We start from the raw sequence: 19,060 nt of genomic DNA, 5'->3' as shown, positions 1-19,060 counted from the left end.
GCTGGCCTTCCAGGCGGACTTGTTCTGAGCAAGTTGAGATGACAGCGTAGCTGTTCCCTGCTGCGTCCACATTAACTGCTGGCCCAAAAGGTTGACTCTCTGAAGAGGGAGTAGGAGTGCAAAATTGGAAATTAGATGCTGGTGTGGGCAAGACAGTCTGGCAGCGTTTTTATCACGTGCAATATGCCTGTAGCCTATCCCTACAAAGGCACGTCTGTATGACAACCTCAGTTAATTATCCCTTGGATCCATGCTGTTTTATTTTGTTCTGTCATTAAGTAACAATTTTGAAGTTCTTTTGATCTTTTGTTACTTTTTCAAAGAATATACCCTCCCTCCAGGAGTTTTTGGGCGAACACCTGGACTACAGCCAGGTTCCTTAGCACCTTCACTGTTTTCTTAATCTGCGATCTTGTGGTTCCTCAAGGGTGAGCTGGCATAATTCCCTGGGACCCAGTTGCAAACAGGATGGCTTATTCACGGGTACCTTGGCTGTAGAAGGTATTTGAGTAAGGAACAGAGTGGAGAAAGTGAAATAAGGGACATAATTCATACCCAAGGGGCGCAGACAATAACAGCAAATTCCTGGACTGATTTTTAAGGTTCTTCAAAGCAAAGCCTGCTGTACTGATGGACGATTTAACTACGTGGATTTCCGTGCGTGAGAAACATGGTGAAACACAATTAATTCTAAAATGTTTTAGTTCACAAATAAGGTAGTTTCATTATCCAGTAAAAAAAGGCATAAGCCAGTAGGCACTGGCCAAGGAATGAAGCAAGGGAGCTCTGTCCAGTCAGCTGCCAGGGGCCATCCTGCCTTGCCCCGTTGCTGGCTTTCATGCTCCCCCGTTGGATTAGCCGTGGTGCTGTTGTACCATCTGCACACTTGACAGCAGTGACAATGGAAGGGGAAAAATAATGACAGAGTTTCATAATGGACATTTGCATAAACTACTTCCAGGCCAGTTTCAGAATACGCAAGGCTGTTCTACAGCACAGGCAATTAACGACAAAAGTTTCAGATTAGGAGTCAAAGTCCTGTTGAAAAGATCAGAAAGCAAAGAGTGGTAGAAAGTTCAGGTTAGAAAGATGATCTTAATGCATATCCAGAGATTGGGTTAATTTGGTACTCTGTCAGCAACTTCTAGTTGTCTGTGCTGTTTTTGCTCAAATGTGAGAGTTTTCCAGAGTGCTCTGTGTTGGTTGATGTTGCTCCAGCTGAAGGCAATGGTGAAGTGCACTCTGATAGCCACACAATCCTGAATGCTTCTGAAATTTTCAGTTCTGCACTGAGGCCCATGCAAAAGGTGATTAAATAAACAGGGTTTTATTTATACTCTAGCAGTGCGTCCAGGAATAATTTGAGCACATCTACTGGAAGATGTCAGAGGTCCATAGGCAAAGGGACTCTGAAAACACTTGGTGAGAAAGTTGAAAAGTTGTGAATCATCTTGTTCGGCAGGAAGAAATTCCAAATGTTTTTTTTTAAAGTACATTATTGGTACGTCTAGTTAGAGCTAGAGGAACAAATGAGCTGTAATTGTTACCTTCTTCACAAATGCATGGGTTTCATGTGCGTGAAAATTGGGAAACAGAATTAGCAGAAATAATTCAACAATGTTATTCTGTTTTCTAAATGATTGAAGTGAAGTTCGAACTCATACATGATTCCAGCATGCTTTTGCATGATATAAGTAGGAAGTGGCAGTAGGACTTACATATTGATCCCAAAGTGAGTAGTTGATCATCTACCTGTGTGCCTTCCCATTTCTCCATGCTGAACTAAGAAGAGTTGAGGTGGGAAGAGGGGTCAAAGGGGTTAGAGTTTTCCATGGGATACAGCTTTTGGATTTTCTGCTCTTGCCATGTGTTCAGTCTCTTCTAGCCAGCAGTTCATGGAAAGAAGCCAGTTTCTAGCCCATCTTGCCCATCCTGTGCTTTCATGTTCTTTGCTGTTGCGGTAGGGTTGGCCGTATCCTGGGCCAGACTCTGTGTTCCACCAGGCTGAAACCACTGTCTTGTTTAGATGGTGATTTCAAAACACAAAAGAGAAATGTGGTTCAAAATGTAGATGTGTGTTGGGCTTCTGGCGTGCATTTGCTAATGCACGGAGCTGTGTTTGCTGGCCTGATCCAGTGCTGGCTGGAGTCATATTTGTTATTGACCCCTGTGGTAGCCTGGTCAGGTCCATCGTGGGCGGCTTGCATGGGGGCACACAGAAGAGCGTGCACAGGCTGGCCTGTGTTTGGATGCGTAATTGCTGCCAGAATGAGGCTGAGGAAATACATGTGAAAGAATGGGATCTATTTTAAAAGGTATGAAGGAAAACAGCGGGTACTTCAAAGCATGTCTGTCAGCAGTTGGATCATTTTTTGCTCCCATGGTATATTATTTTTCCTCCATTTTTTGTTTTCTTGTTCAGTCCTTAGATTGGGATTTTTCTGGGCAGGGACTTTGTGCTTACATGTATTTGTGTAGTGTCTGCAACAGTAGAGCCCTGATGTCACATAGGACATGAGAATAATAAGTAATCTGATTTATATATTTTAAATCAAGTCAACTGAAAGAGGTAACTCCTTTTTTTTTTAGTTAACAGTTACGTGTCAGAATGGATGTTCATTTTCTATTAATATGCCTTATTGCAGAAGTTTTCTGACCTGTGTATGTGAACAGCTCATTCCCAAGCTTCTTAATTCCTCTGTATGATTTTATGCACCAACATAAATTGTGTTGCCATTGACAGCAAAACACTGAACGGTATTTTTAACGACAGACCAGCAAGAATGTTAATACATGTTTTGGCACTGTGTAATGCTTGAAAAGTTTTTTTTCTTCTTCTTCTTCTTCCTTTTTTTTTCCCCTTCTTTCTGATGAAGGCATCCGGGCTATTTTTATTTCTATCCAGCAGTTCCAGAATTAAAAGATATCCCATTCTCCGCAATTATTGATTACTTGGGAGACTGAAAACTTTTCTCCACCTTACCTGTTGTCACGGTTTGATGGTACACTAAACACAGCTTTAAGACCGCTGATGACAAGTTAAAGAAAATAGTGGCCCTGTGGTGCAAAGTGCTGATTTGCTATAAACTTGCTCTCTGGTTCAGATTGTTTAAAAACATTGATAGATTAATTCTGCACCAGCAGCCAGATCAGGTACTGTCTCTTTTCCTGCTGCTAACATACAGCAGGCATGAAAAGTACAAAGCTGGCGTAAGCTCCATATCGTACTGTACTCTCATTAATTCAAAAAAATGAGATTGTGTGCCCAGGTCTGGCGTGGGTCAGCTTAGTGCGGCTGGGTGTTGCTCATGGTGACATGTAAGTGGTCTTGCTGCCAGCTGTACCTTTAAATGTTGCAGCCTGTGCTGAGGAAGAAATTAGTGGATGCTTTCATTCTTTCTGTTCATCTTTATTATTTGCAGAGTCATTGGGGGGTTTCTCGCTCTTGGCTGAGTTCCTGCAGCCACCTACTTGTGATCATATAAAGTGTCTGAGCTTCTGCATTTGGCACTAGAATATATTTCTGAAATGTCTGGTTGTTCAAGATATACTAGTATATTTATGTGCCTTTTGATCTTCCATTATGAGTTAATCCCTTCAGTACCGTAACTATTCCTTTGCGCTGCCATCACCCTGTATACCAGTGCAGCAGTGCAGTGTGAAAGCTTTACATGACACCTGCATCGCAGCATTATGCTTTTTTGACCACCACAAACAGTGTGCCGTGCTGTTTGTTTGCGGCCTAAAATTGTGCGAGGCTTCCCTTGCAACCTTGGTGGACTGTAAGCTCCTGCTTGACAGGAGTGTTTGTGCTTGACGTCTTTTTGGGTATGGTGCTTTGCAGCAGGGATGAAAGCAATGCGAGCTGGAGGAGCTGACAGAAGCTAAATGAAAAGCTGACTGAGAGGGTGCAACATTAGAAACAGGACTGAGGAGTGCAATTTTTTGTGATAAGATGATGCTATAGAAAATAAGGACCTGGGAAGCATCTAGGCATATTGCACGTGCACTGAATGAAATGTATCAATATGTCTAATACGTGTTTCTTTTTAAAGCGGATAACATTAGAGGCAACTTACCAGTGCAGAGCAGCACAGAGACTTGCAGACATATGTATGTCATTACCTGTTACTTGTATTTGGCTTTGCAGTAAATAAGCAGTGTTTTAGATGCCTGCATTTTTTTTTTAATTCTGTTGGATTCTAATTCCTTTTCCTTGGGCCAAATCTTGCAGTTCTCAAAAAGAAACTTGTTCTGCCTGTGTTTGTGGAGAGAGTGGGCCTGTGTTGAGGCTAATGAGGCGGCAGAAGGTGTAGCTTATTTTGAGGCATCAGCTTTGGGAAAATACCAGCATATGCGATTTCAGAAACTCCGAATACAGCAGATGTACTTCGGTTTGTCATCAAGGGAAGAGTATTGCAAGAAGCTTGACTGAAAACCCACAAGGTTTAAGGCTGATCTCCTGTTAAAACCCGACAAAATAAAGCACAACCCTTCATCTCTCCTCCTCTTCAAAACAAATAAAAAAATGTAATCCAGCTACAAAGTAATCAATAGGCTAGAGCTCAGCTTATGAATGAAAACAGCAGTACAGAAAAGGAGGCTTGCTGCATTATTTTGTGTGGCCTTCTGGCACATTGCTGGCCATTTTGTATCATCCAGGTATCATGTTATGCAGGCCACAGTCTTGTTAGGCCCTTAAAAAAGCCAAAGTATGTACCAGCTGCAGAAGGTGGGAGAGGCCAAGCAGGGAATTGTTTGGGTGGGAAGAAGTTCCCAGTGCTGTGTGTTAGGTGATGGTGCCGGGGGTGCTTTCAGAACAGGGTGGACAAAATCTGTCCTTGAGGAGTAACTTGGGCAGCATTGATCCTGCCTTGAGACAGGGGAGTCAGCTAGTTGACTTCTCAGGATCTCTTCCATCCTTCTTGTTCTTTTTTGCTTGGAGTGTACTTTTGTCATTGGTCTGGAAGTAACAGAATGCTTTATTTTTTTCCAGTTTATTTGGGCTACTTAGCAGTCAAAAATGTGGCAATAGCTTTTACCAACACTTATTTTTCTTTTTAAAAAGGCATCACATCTAAACAAAAGTGGTGAACTTGCTGATATTTCGAATCAAAAGAGGGCAGCTTATAGGTCTTCATTAGGAAATGTCTCTGTTAGCGCTTTTCTCTTCAAGGTTGTGCTGGGATCTTGCTAGAAGCATCCTTCAAATTATATTCTGGGACGCAAGTGGTCACTGAACCCTTTTTTCTCACTCTTTTGACAAGAACAGATAGCTGCCTCAGCTGCTAGTCGTCGGGCTTCCCTTATGCTGTCTCACCCTAAGCGAATGTGGGAGAGATGCTTCTTACTTTTGCCCAGAGGTGCCTGCGCAAATGCTTCCTCTGCATTTCTCACACAGCTGCGAACAATCCTAAACAAAAGATGCTAAAAAAGCAGTAGGTACGTACGAGTACTTGGTGCATAAAGCTGATGTTGTTTGGACAATCTGCCGTGGCACATTTCCCGCATACAGGCAGTGTCTTGTGCGCAGGGGCGGAGGCTGAAGACCGGTGTTTTACCTGGTGTGAATGAGTGAGGTTCTCAGGGTGCTGGTGGAGTTTTGCAGTGTAAATCAGCAGAGGACCGGCTCTTCTCAAAGCAACTGTACATACATATTTAATTTTTATAAAAATCTACATGTAGGCTTTTGGGCAATGTGTAATAATAAATATGACCGTATCACCTCATACCTTGTCTCCAGTCTGTATGTGGAATTATGCTTGTTCTGTTACTCTGGATAGAAAAGAAATTAATTATACTCAGTTGCATCTTCTCTTAAGTCATTCAACTGCAGAAGAAACCCCTATTTTAATTTAAGATGTTATTAGCTATACAGTTAAAAGGTTAATGCGTATAGAGAAATGTTCAACTTTTATCTCCTGTTTTGTTTTTCAGTTTGTTACTCCTTTCCTTTGCTGGGTGTAATTGCTGTTTCATTATCTGTTTAGCCTTGAATCCCATTGTATTCCATTCAAATATAGGGCACATGCTTTCTTAAACAAGTCCATGACAATGTTTACTGCAATTTGTTGACAAGAACTGTCTGGTGGACATTATAAAAATATCACTGAACATTAGAAAGGCATGTTTATAACTTTGTCCCGTATTAATGATTTGAGTATGGTTGTTTTGTGTTTGTTTACTATTTCCCTACTGCTTTTTTAGCATCTTTTGTGTAGGATTGTTCGTAGTTGCAGCCAAGTTGCAGCAAAGGTCATTAAAACCGTGTGGCTGCTCAGGGAAAATATCTTGCCGCTATTCTTGTCTAAGCACAAGTGAAATGTGTTTAAACAATTCACCTTAAAATATAAAGATTTCTGAATATTTCATGAAGAAATATTTATGTTAAATTGTAGTGGCTAGTGGCAGCTTACATAGAGGAAAAAAGCCCCATTATCGCTAGCAATACTTGGGGATTCGCATTTACTTTGAGTTGTTGGGACTTGCATTTTGTGAACAAAGAAGCCATTTTTTTTACCTCTGCACATAGATATTTTTCTTAGAGCATGTAATTACAAATGCAGGGTCTGTTTGTGCCATTATATTTACAGATGTATTATCCTTGAAAATGCTGGATAAAACATTATTTCTCAAGCTATTATGTTGCTTATATAGTTTGGTAAAGACATTTTTAGCATACTTTCGAATGTGTTATTTTTGTGGTAAAAGGCTGTTGGGAAAATAGATTTATCCAGGCTGTGTATGCAAGGATAGGGACCAATCATTGAAGTTTAAGTGTTAGCCAGCGCGATGGCTCGACCTGGCAGCCCACTAAAGGTTTTTTTGCGTTGCACCTGCATTGCATGTGCGTTTTGCTGGGGTAGATTGCTGGTGAAGAAGATGGTGTTACCTAAATGAATTCAAAGTGGAAGAAGCTCAGTTCAGGTTGAGGGCCAGTTATTTATTAGTGCGGGGTGACTTGCGGCAGAGTAGGGATCAGGCACACTGGAAGTGCCACGGTCGCCCCTTCGGCCCGTCCTGCCTGCCTGGATGCCGCTGTGCCTCAGCCGTCCAGGTTTGCTACCTCCCTTCCCCTCTTCTGCTCGTGAGGAGCCTGCCCCAGTCCCTTGCTGGGATGCAGAAGAGGGTCAGAGCACGGCTGGAGGTGGGAGCTCTTCTCCTGCGCTGTGGGGAGTCTGGTCTTTGCTGCTCCCCACCCGGGACGTGGGGCTTGGGGGACCCTGCTGCTGCGTGCCTGACCCGGTCAGCTCTCGAGTGCCCGAGAGAAACCAAAGGAAACATACATCTGAAAAACCTGTTTGGTTACATTGAAAGAGTGCATAGACCTACAAATCCTGTTAAAAACACAAACCTTCCTAATCTCCTCATTGGCGCTGGTGCCAGGGCAGTGTTTTCACTGGTAATAAAAGGTATGCTTTCCTTTATGGATCCCAGAGAGGTCAAAGCTGCCAAACACTTGCTCAGCCGCAGGTTTAATGCACTTAGAGTTGGGTCGGTGTCTCTCTTAATGCCCTGGTAGCTGCAGTTTTCTCTCCCCAATCCTTCTGCATGCTTTTTTGTTTTTTATTTCAAGGATTGCAGTGATAATCTTGGCTCTCCTTAAATTGGTGGCAAAACTCCTTCTTCAATGGACCGAGGGCTTCGCCTGTGCTCTTTTTCTTTTGTACAATTTCTGGTATCTTTCTGCAGTCGGAGATGTTGATGTGGCTGCCTGAAGTTCTCTGCTGTTGCAGGCCTGGATGGTGTTTGAGGGATCTCCAGTTCCCGTGGTGGTTTGGTAGAGTTGAGGTACTTGTGTTGAGCCAATTGGGTGTAATTCTAAGTAAGATGATGGCTGGCTGGTCTCAATAAATGCCCTTTGACTTTAAAATTTGCTTCCTCTACAAGTCCATCGGAATCAACGCTGTGTGAAATTGAGGGCCAGGGCCTTCCCCAGCATCTACCTGAGAAACCAGCTGTGGCCAGGGGCTGTGTTTATTTGCTGAGATGGTGAAGCAGCACATCCTTCCCCTTGCTTTGATTAAATGGGGATTGAAATAGCTGAGGTGCACATGGACCCTGAGAAGCATGCTTAAGCATACCTACACAGAAATAAACCTGTAACTCCCTGTTACATTTTTCCAAGTTCATAAGGATATAAATAAGCTTGTTTTGAAAGAGTGGAAGAGACGTTGAACTGTCGTTAGACAAATGAACTTGTGAAAATAGTGTTAAAGACTCCTAGCAACTGGTGGATTGTCAGGAATCTGGCCCAGCAAAGTCCTCTGGGTCCACGCTCTCACAGCTGCGCTATATTCAGGCCACTTGGCCGGTTTTCCAAAGACGAGGCGCCTGTGTGACTTACCAAATTTGGGTTTTGGTACCTAGAGGGTAAATGTTAAGCCTGAATTGGTTCTATATTTAGAAATGCAGAAGAAATATGCCAGTTGTGATGTGTTTCCAGCTTTAGTGTCTGGAACAAGCTCAGAACAAACATCACTCTCTAGGAGCACAGTGTCCCCATTTCAGGTAATGCGTGTATCATAATTTATTTCTGCTGGTTTTGCTCTTTTGTACTGATACGTTGTTGTGGTTTAACCCCAGCCCGCAACCAAGTCCCACACAGCCACTCACTCACTCCTCCCGGGTGGGATGGGGGAGCGAATCAGAAGAGTACAAGTGAGAAAACTCGTGGGCTGAGATAAAGACAGTTTAATAGGTAAAGCAAAAGCCGCGCACGCAAGCAAAGCAAAACAAGGAATTCATTCACTCCTTCCCATCGGCAGGCAAGTGTTCAGCCATCTCCAGGAAAGCAGGGCTCCATCATGTGTAGCGGTTACTTGGGAAGACAAACACCATCACTCCGAACATCCCCCCCTTCCTTCTTCTTCCCCCAGTTTATGTACAGAACATGATGGCATATTGTATGGAATACCCTATTGGCCAGTTGGGTCAACTGTCCTGACTATGCTCCCTCCCAGCTTCTTGTGCACCTGGCAGAGCATGGGAAGCTGAAAAGTCCTTGACTAGCGTAAGCACTACTTAGCAACAACTAAAACATCACTGTGTTATCAACATTATTCTCATACTAAATCCAAACCACAGCACTATACCAGCTACTAGGAAGAAAATTAACTCTATCCCAGCCAAAACCAGGACATATGTGAATTAGGGCTTACTTACATACTTTTAAATGCTGATAACTGTAATTTTAGTCTCTTCATGCTTTAGTGATAGGTCAGTGTCAGAGGTTATTTGCAGACCTGAGAAGGTGCTTTGGTCATGCCTTGCAGAGTGGGTTGGGAAGCAGCAGAGAAGTGCTTTTCCCAGGTGTGGTGAGAGTGATGCTGAGCAAATGTTTCCTGTGAGTATGAATTTCTCATGGAACTCCTGGAAATGTGTTTCACTGTTGTTTACCTACACTGTTTAATTGTTGTAATACTCTAGTGGAGATGTTTTCATTGAGAGCCTGGATTGAGCACTCGGGCTCTGCCAAGAAGGAGCTCTGTTTCAAAAGAGGTAGCAACTCCCAAAAAGCTCTGGGAGAGCCTTGTGAAGCAGAGAGGCATTGCTTTGGTGGAGAAATACGTTACTGAGTCTCATTGCAAGATCCAGCCCACTTCCCTCTTTCCTATGTGCTTTGCTAGGAAAGGAGGAGGAGGATGGAGCTGGAATTGCTCCCGCTTCTGATGCTCTCTGAGTTCATTTGTCTGCTGAGGAAAGATCTGGTTCAGGTAGTTCCTGCTGCAACCTGCTCCCTGGCCTGGGCTGGCCTTGCCCGAGGGAGCCAGGAAATAAATGCCTCTGCAGCAATTGGGTATAATGGAAAGATATAAATTATCCCTCAGATTTAAGCTAATAAAATAAGCCCTTTTCTTAAAGGGCTAATGTACGGCTTCTGGGTTTCTGCCCAGGGCGTCTTATTTTGTGTGTGCAAAGAAGCTGATAGAGATCGAGTTCATACACGTTTCTGAAGCTCTGTTGCACTTTTCTAACACTGAGCTTTAACAATTGCTACAAAAAATAATAATCCAGAGTAGAATAGAATAGACTAGACTGTTTCAGTTGGAAGGGACTTAAAACGATCATCTAGTCTAACTGCCTGACCAATTCAGGGCTGACCAAAAGTTAAAGCATGTTGTTAAGGGCATTGTCCAAACGCCCCTTAAACACTGACAGGCCTGGGGCATCGACCACCTCTCCAGGAAGCCTGTTCCAGGCTCTGACCAAAGTAGTTGTGGCACTGGAATTTTGTTTTGTTTACAATGTATATATTTTTCAATACTTTGTATGTTAGTCTTTCCAGGCTGTTAATTGTATGGCCTGGGATACCCTAGTGTTTTTTTAGTTCTAATAAAGTTCTGTGTATCAGTCTCTTTCCCAGATCTTCATGTGACAAATGCTGGGGTGTATCATCTTGGGAGAAGTTTTTGGCCCACAGCTCTTCAATATGTTGATCAAAGCTGTGGAGGAAATGTACAGTCATTGCTAGTAAAATTGGTAGCTCTCAATAAAACAGTGGCTTGCCTGTGTGCAGAGCTGATAGCATGGTAAAGTCAATGCCCTTGAGTGATCTGCATTTAAATGCAGCTAAAGGCAAGGTCATACATCCAAAAACAGAGCGCAGAGAACTCTGCAAAGAATTAACTAATCTGGCAGTCTTTTCCCTCATCTCGTCTTCCTCCGTCTCCACCCTGAAAGGCTGCATTTTGATCTGGCTCGGGAGCTGTGGCAGCTCACAGCATGCATCACTTTCTCCAAGTATTTTTCTACCTGGGAGTTTTCTAGAATGGACTGCAGGTGATCTTTGTTTGAAGAAAAAAAAAATTAAATAGTTCCGGTAACAAAGTTGGCTTCACACAGAGGAAATAAACAGTGTGCTAAGTACAGTGCTGTCTCACTGCAGCTTGCTCCACAGCTGTGAAAAGGATTGGGAAGGCACCTTTGATGTGTGCATAGACATACATGGGGACACCTCTCATGGCAGCAATAAAAGCATCCTCTGAGTTCAGTGGTATTTTTGTTTTTGTGTGTGTAATGAATGAGCCTCTGCCAGCAATGTTTGGAGGGAAGTGCAAGTGGTCATAAGAGTGGGAAAGACTGGTCTGCCAAATAAACACATTTGTGCCAGCAGCGCAAATGGATTGTGGGTGCAGCCGTCTCCATCAGAGTTACATCTGTTTGTGATCTTGTCTAGCTGCGTTACAGCATCTTTTTTTTATTAGTGCGTATATGTATAAGGATGTAGATTATATATGTATGCTACATATGCAACATATTGTCTAATAATTACATTAACTGTACAACAACCATATAAAATCTAAAAAAAAGATTTTGCGAATGTAGGAAAGGAATTGATCAAACATAGTATGAGGTTAGTCTTTCTGGTCTCACTCTGTCCTATGAACTCCATTTCTTTTGCAGCGTATAGATCCGTAATGCTTTTGTTGGAAGTACTGCTTTACATTCAAACCTGGCAATAAATAGATGTAATTCTGCGCTAAGGGAAGACTGTGCTGAAGGAAGAGATGCTTAAATATTCAGGTTTAAATGTAGTATTGGATACATTTTGAACAGCCATGGCATTCCCTTTAGCACAAATTATTTTATTTTTTTCATGTCTTTTCCAAAGGGTGGCTAGCATATCTTACTTTATAAAGATTTTCAGGTGGTGAGAAGGGGAGATGACATAACTGCACCAAGGGTATTTTGGAGAAGAGTAGGTGAGAAGAAGAAAGGTACTTTGAAACTAGAGCAAAAGGCATTTGTGGTGGCCTGAACAGCAAACTGATGCATGTTTTAGTAGTGGCAGTAGGGAAGAAGATGATGGAATTGAGCAACATGAAACGAGAATATCTGAAGACAGGATGGATGCAATGGCAAATGGCAAGTGCTGGAGATGATGATAGGAGTTAGTCCTTTGTGAAATAACTGTTTCTGATGCCAAGTGTGGTAACCATCCAGCATCAAAAAGTAACTATCTGTGAAAGTTACCTTCTCTGTTATCTTTGATTCGTCTCTAGTAATACAGGGCTTAACCCTCTTTTTGGATCACATGGGATTTTCCAAAAGAATCACTTAATTTTTTGACCAGATACAAGCTAGGTGCCAATTTGCCTTCCTTCTGTAAGATCTTTGCTTAAATTACGGCAATTTCTTCTTCTGGAGGGTTGTAAGGAGTGGGTTATGAAAAGCCTACTTTTTATAATATACACATGAGCTTTCCACACTGTCTTTTCCCCTCTTGCTTTTTTTTCTTCACCCGTTATAAGACAAGGAGTTGTGAAATTCTCCCTCATGCCTGTACCTTATGCAGTGTGATCAGTTTAAGATGTTCCTCTGTCTTTACTGAATCTAAATGAACATTTTTGAAAAAGGAGCCAATGGCTACGATTTGATCTTGATTTTTGTTTTTTTCAAGAGTAGGCCTATGAAATGAGAAATATTGCCACAAAACATCTCCCTTGTTTCATGTAGTTAGCGCAAAGAAAACGTGAAAGCTGGCTGGCTGGCTATCCCTCAGTCTTAGGGGTCCAGAGGATATAGAGGTGGTTTGGGAGTTGTGGCCACAAGTGCCCATGTGGAAGAAATTCTGCTGTGCTCCTGTGCACCAGGCTGCTGCCAGTTAAGCACCCACTGGAGCAGCCTGTAGAGTGTCTTCAGGGACTTAACCCTGTTCCTATCTCCTCAAAATAGCCATCCATAGTACTACTCAATAGACAAAAAGAGTTATTGACAACTAACATAAAAAGGTTTAAAAAAAAAAGATGATAAATTATTAATAATAATAATAACAACAATAACAATAATTGCTGGGTATAACAGTGCAAAACCCAAAGAGAAATAGGAGAAAACACTTGGCTGTTATAACAACACTTCAGGCTACTAAAAAGAGGTACGTTACCAGTTTCTGGGGTTGACAGGCATGTTTGCTCTTGATACTGTACTCCTAATGTTGTTTACATCTATCCTTACAGGAACAATCCTATCTAAGGAAGATTTGGTGCCTGAAACTAGCCTTTGCCTCTTCACCCCTAGTTCAATAGACCCGCCTGTATTTAAGAGGAAAACAAACGCAGGATTTGCATTGTTACAACTGACGAGAAAGATGTCCTTGGGGAAGGCAGGCGAATATGTGATGTTGTGGGGGGCGGCAAGTAAAGTGTACGTTTGCCATATAATGAACAGGGGAAGGAGACGGATGCTCGTCAGGATGGTCAGGGCCATAACTGCGGTTTTCAACCACGGAAATTTCTGTGCTACTGCGCTTTGGTGTGCTTTGGTGCAGGTTTTTGCCAGTCTTGTTTATGGAGCTGGTGGAGTCGGCGGTGTGGTAACTGTTTTGAAAAGAGGCAGGCCAGGCATTGTTTGGAAGTGTGAATAGCTGAGATATTCTTTTGCAGCGTGTTTTCCAGAAAACACCGTTTCTGCCAGATGTTGGGGCACTTCTGTCTTATTTAGGACAACTCTGGCAGCCGGGAACTGTGGTGGAGCATGCTGTCCTCCTCTTCGAGGAAATGCAACTTCTTCTAAATTTCCTCCCTCAGACATGTCAGACATTTGTTATTGTTTTCTGCTTCTCAGATCCCTTTCCTGTTCTTTTTTGAAGCTATTGTATGACAGATTTTTCTTGGCTGGTTGCTTTCTATTTACTATAAAGAAACTCATGGGCAGATATCTGGGAACTAGTATTCTTTGAAACCAGCATGGTCAGTTGTATAATTACGTCAGTGCTTTTGTTTTGTAAACTGAGTCTAAGATCATTTAAAGCACTTCTGAATTTTTGAATTTTTTTAACACAAAGCCTGCTTTTGTAAATAGAAAATACTCGGGTTCACTGACTCACTTGTTCTGATGCATTTTAAATAAAAAGTCAGTTATATTTGTGTGGGTCAGAATGAAAGGAATTAGTTGAAAGACATTATTTAAAAGGCGGTTTTTTAAATCACCTTCGCTCGTGCAGGCATAAAACCAGTGTTATTTTCTAAGTGGAAGTAGGAAACTGCAGATTTGTCATTGGATCACAGCCTCTCTATAGTAGAGTTGAAAAGGTTATAATAAACTTGCATCTGAAGCATGTATCAATGGGTTTGTTGGAGATGAGAGATTTACTGGAAGTTTCTGAAAGTGCTTTCATTTTTCAGGGACAAGTGACTATAAATGCAAAATTTGACAAAGACATTTACCTCCCAGAGGATGCCGAGTTTTACTTTGTTTACGATGGATCCCTGAAGAGGCACATAATCTTTGCTGAGCGAGTTAGTGACAATGCTCTTCGGTCCATTGTTCCAGGTGAGTGTTAACACCTGTTTACGTTTTTCATTTCTTTGCTATACCCCACCTCCATTTCAAAGCTGGGCACAACTGGGCGATTTGGTATAACTCTGCTTTATTGCTCTATAATGGAGGAAATGCAGGAATTGAATGAAGGCCTTTAGGATCCAGGCTGAGTTTGACTGACCGTAGGTAATTCTGCCTTTCGTAGCAACCCACACCAGCACGGTATCAGGCGTAGACAATGTTACTGGGCTTGCATAGTTGGGTGTGCATTGAAGTGCAATCTTCAGGGATGGCATCATTTTTAATGTGAATTAATTCTATGCCACAACTGTTCGCCTCCAGGCATCCTAACACCAGCAAAAGTCATGTTTTTGTCTGAGCCTTCCCTGGGTGCAGCACTCAGCCCGGCTTGCAGGGCCCTCATGGTGGAGATGTGCGATGCTTGGAGCTCTGCTGGAGCTGTACATGGTGCAGAGGTGTCAGGGAAACCGTTTCAGGGGTGCCTTGCTGCAAACGGGGGATTTGTGTTGCTTCCCAGCTGGCTCTCTGCTGTGGCATTGTTCCCATTGTGGATATAACATAACCCAGGTTGTCACCTTTATTGTGTGCTTTGTGACCTTTTCGTTTGTGTGAGTAGGTGGCTATAGACATGATGTACCTGTGGAATAGGATCTGCTTGTTATTTGTTCTTGTTTTCTAAAGGGGATTTAGAGTCTGAAAATAACTGCTGAGTATAAAAAGGGAAAGTTTGCTGCCACTACGTTGTGTCTCCTTTGATCCTGTAAATGGTAAATGATTGTCATGGATTACAACTGGAGAAAATGCAATGCTAGGCTTATTCCAGGATAGCAAAGTCTTTTTTTCTTTGGTTTTTTTTTTTTAGAGGCCTGAAATGACACTGTTAAATGATTGCTTCTGGGCTAGGAATAAAACAGGAGGCTACAGGCAACACTTAAGCCTCTGCCTGTTCCCAACAGAAGCCATGAACAGATGAAAATAAAGTGTGAGGTTAAAATATAGCCCTGCTGATGTTAGTGTTGTTTTGTAGTGGCCAAATTAAACACAGGGGAACACAGAGCACTTTAAAAACAACTACAGATGTGGTAAGTACATGCTTCCTTCTGCCTTACTAGATTGCATATATACTTGTAGTTATTCAGGGGTATTTTGGAAAATTTAGATTTGCATCCATAGTACGCCATGGTTAGCTCTCCAGTGAGAGGTACAGCTTGCACCTCTTTTCAACGTATGACATCCACCCTCACTTAGATGGCAAAGGAGGAAGAGGAATGTGTGAGGTGCTTAAGAGGTTTGAGAGTTGTCCCTAGAGGGTCCCAGCTGTAAGTTAGAGTTGATAAGTGTTTAATCAAGTCTGCCAAAAGCATGAAGCATGCAGTAGTTAAAAGTAGGGTTTTGGCCTACATGGAGACACTGGGTAGGTACAAAATGGCCACTCTGCCACTCTTTTCATGAGGTCTCATTTTTCTTAATTCTTATGCAAAACCTTCAGATTTGTGGGATTTCATCCTGATATGGTTACCCCTTCTTTCCATTGTGATTAAAGAACCTTCACCTAGAAAGAGTGGTTCTAGAATTAATTATGTCAGTATAATTGGGAGGGCTGGCGGTTCACAGTCTAGTTGAATCCAGGTTCATCACCAGAAATGGTTGGTGGATGCCCTACGACAGATAGATGTAATTAGAGGGAAGAACAAAATAATTCTGGATGAGTAGTCACAGCTCTTAGAGGCTGGGGGAATGAGGAAAAACTAATCTATTTTCTGAACATAGGTAATGTTAGTGATTAACTTACGTTATAATTACAGGCCATGGATGCCAAGAAGCAGTTTCTGTCTCTGTGTTAATGTACACAAGGGGATACTCACCTGTGGTCCTCGGCAGCTGTCCTGTCACTTACAGAGAGAATCTGTCTTGCAAGTTGTCTCGCTTTCTAGTCGATCACGCAGAATGTGTCACTGCCGCTAGTCACAAGATGCTGCTGGATAAGTTTGGGCTAAGGCTAAAAGATCTGCAGTCCCTGGATAACGATTTGATGATGGCTGTTGCTCATGAAGAATTGCCATCGACCTGGAACATCCTTGGAAGCTGCTCAGGAGGTGGTAAGGTTTTATTTTATGTTGGAAAGCTTTTAACAGTGGTTTGGTGCACAGTTCAAAGCAGAGTATCTCACCGTTTTATCCCAGGTTCTCCACCCTTGCGCTTTATTTTGTGGTTAAGATGAAAAATTGTTCAAGTATGAGAGGTGTAATCAGAGATTTAGTTTGTGCCCAGAGTTTTAAAAAGGATAATAATGGTTATTGTAACTCAGTCTCTCCAGAAGCTTTTTGTGCCTTGACTCGCTGTGAATGCAGTCCTTTATTTATAAATAGACTCTGCCTTTGCAAGATTAAAGAGCTGTCTGTTTTAAAAAAGCAAGAATTGTAGTAGTGAAGTATTGCCACCCATGATTCCAACCAAGTGAGAGATTTTAATTACGCAGACAAAAAGGAGACGGTCATTAAACAGAAGAATGTGTTACTGTAGGCATTCTGATGTACAGAGTAAACATAATTTTTATCACGGTTCTGACAGTGTTTATGCTTTATTTATGACTATGATCACTCTTTGGGGAGAATATCATTGAACAAGTTTTGTGGCTTTTTTTTTATTGTAGAGGAAATGGGATGAAAATATACATGAAACTTTACACTAGGGTATGCTATTGAAAAATTTTGTAACAAAATCAGGTGAAATTTTCCTGGTTTCAGGTTTCATTGCAAACAGAAAACTGTAGTTAGGTTTTGCTGAAGAGTGTAATTTTTTTTGCAGATCCAGCTGATTTATAGCTGAGGTTGGAAACAGTGTTAAACTTGATGGCTTCACATGTTTTTCATTGAAAATTTGGTACTTTTGGCTGTTTTCCTTTTAGTACTTTAAATTGCTAAAATTTGGAGGACAGGCAGTTTCCATATGAGCCAAACTGAAAGAGAGATTCATGCAAGCTTTTGGGAAAACACAGCACTTAGGGTGAGGGCTTTTTTCCCATCTTAAATCTTTCTAATTCTTAATGACAGATAGCTTGAAATACTCTACTGCCTTCCTTAGGAGAAGGACGGGTTATGTCTGTCTGTTGTAAACAGTTCTTTCAAGAGATGTAAAAACAAATACCAAGTCTCATTCAAATATTGGCTAGACACGAGAGGAAAAAAACCAACCCATTATTGTTTCATTTTAGTGTGTAGTAAATATTTGTTCACATTACTCAACCGCTGGAAGGGCTCTTGGATCTTAGCAATGAAGACCTTGATTCAAATCCTGAAGAAATCAGCTGTAGTTTTGTTCACAGACTTGGCTAAGCTTTTCATCAAAACCAATTGAAGCCCAACTCAGAAGCATCAGCAGGATACTAGCGGTACTGAGAGATGCTCAGGCAAAGCCAACTGGGTACCTGCCTGCTTTAAACACGGGGAAGTTTATGCTGGGTGTGTTGTGGGTCCGGAGCGTCGGAGATCAGCTCAGCTGGTACCAGACTAAGCTCTGCCAGGGTAGCTGCTATCCAAATAGCAAAATTCTTTGATTTTTAGTTATGCTAATCGTTAATTTTCAGGTGTACTGCAACATTTATATGGAAAAGAGTATGTTGCCCTCATGGGACTGTTATAGGACTTGTATATTTTTGTTTCTATGTCTTTTTCATACTTTGTTCACTTTTCAGGTTTAAGTATTATACATAAACAAAATCTGAATACAGCGGAAAAGCAGGGATGTGTGCTCCAGTCACTATACAAAGTGAACGTTTGAAATGTTAGACGAGCGTGTCGAGCGTGCTGCATTAGCGGTTGCCTCATGGGCACTGTTGCACTGAAGAGGTGACATCTCCCTTTGTACCCCAGTCATTGCTCTTAAATGAAGCTGGGATCTTTCCCCTTGATTCTGAATAAAACAAAAACTGATCCAAATTCCTGGGGCCTGGTAGCGATGCTCACGCACAGTGAGGAGCTCTCAGTGCAGTCCTGCCTGGGCAGTGCTTACTGACCACCCTTGTTGGGTCGGGGGCTCCTGAAAGCTTTCCGGACAGCTTCGCCTTCAGCCCAAGGGAGGTCAGTCATTCCCTTTGTCTGTCTCTGAAATCCAGGCTTGGGCTGGGCTTGACATTTATTCTGGTATCCTCTAAGCAGTTTGTGTAATTTTTCTTGTATCCTGTATCCTTTCTTTATCCTATCTGAAAGTATGGTTTTGATTCTTCTTACAGCCATGTTCTCCTTTCACCTGACTCTGAGAAACACTGACTTATGTTGCTTCCTTGTGCTATCCCCATTACTGTGTTTTTGCCCCCAAAGTCAAGAGGCCAAGCACAGCCGAGGATTGCTTGTGGCTGAGGGAGCCCTGTGCGTGCAGGGGAAGGAGAAAGAGGGAGAAGGGGATGGATTGGGTCAGGAGTGCTTCAGATCTCCTGGTGAGAAGAGAAGGGGAAGGTTCTTTATCTTCCACCATGAGGTGATCAAGGCTTGACCCAGCACCCTTTTTCTTCCCCATGCTCCAGAAGATCAAAATGGATGAGAAACAGGGAATTTATGAGGGGAGCCCTGTGCGTGCAGGGGAAGGAGAAAGAGGGAGAAGGGGATGGATTGGGTCAGGAGTGCTTCAGATCTCCTGGTGAGAAGAGAAGGGGAAGGTTCTTTATCTTCCACCATGAGGTGATCAAGGCTTGACCCAGCACCCTTTTTCTTCCCCATGCTCCAGAAGATCAAAATGGATGAGAAACAGGGAATTTATGAGGATTTGGAAAGACGATGAG

At 42.4% G+C, this 19,060-nt stretch overlaps 1 protein-coding gene across 1 annotated transcript in view; it reads left to right on the top strand.

Annotated features, from left to right (window-relative positions):
- Positions 1-13,195: 13,195 nt before the first annotated feature.
- Positions 13,196-19,060, top strand: part of ARHGEF28 (Rho guanine nucleotide exchange factor (GEF) 28) — a gene marked incomplete at its 3' end in the record, with an annotated part of 81,375 nt that continues 75,510 nt past the window's right edge. Inside the window, exons 1-3 of the mRNA XM_009586011.1 lie at positions 13,196-13,315; positions 14,127-14,274; positions 16,089-16,382. Of these exons, the coding sequence (XP_009584306.1) occupies positions 13,196-13,315; positions 14,127-14,274; positions 16,089-16,382 (562 nt within the window). The remainder of the gene's footprint in view (positions 13,316-14,126; positions 14,275-16,088; positions 16,383-19,060) is intronic.

Source organism: Fulmarus glacialis, unplaced genomic scaffold, assembly GCF_000690835.1.
Source record: "Fulmarus glacialis isolate BGI_N327 unplaced genomic scaffold, ASM69083v1 scaffold15619, whole genome shotgun sequence".
Classification (NCBI taxonomy): domain Eukaryota; kingdom Metazoa; phylum Chordata; class Aves; order Procellariiformes; family Procellariidae; genus Fulmarus; species Fulmarus glacialis.
This window is presented reverse-complemented; position numbering and strand designations above follow the sequence as displayed.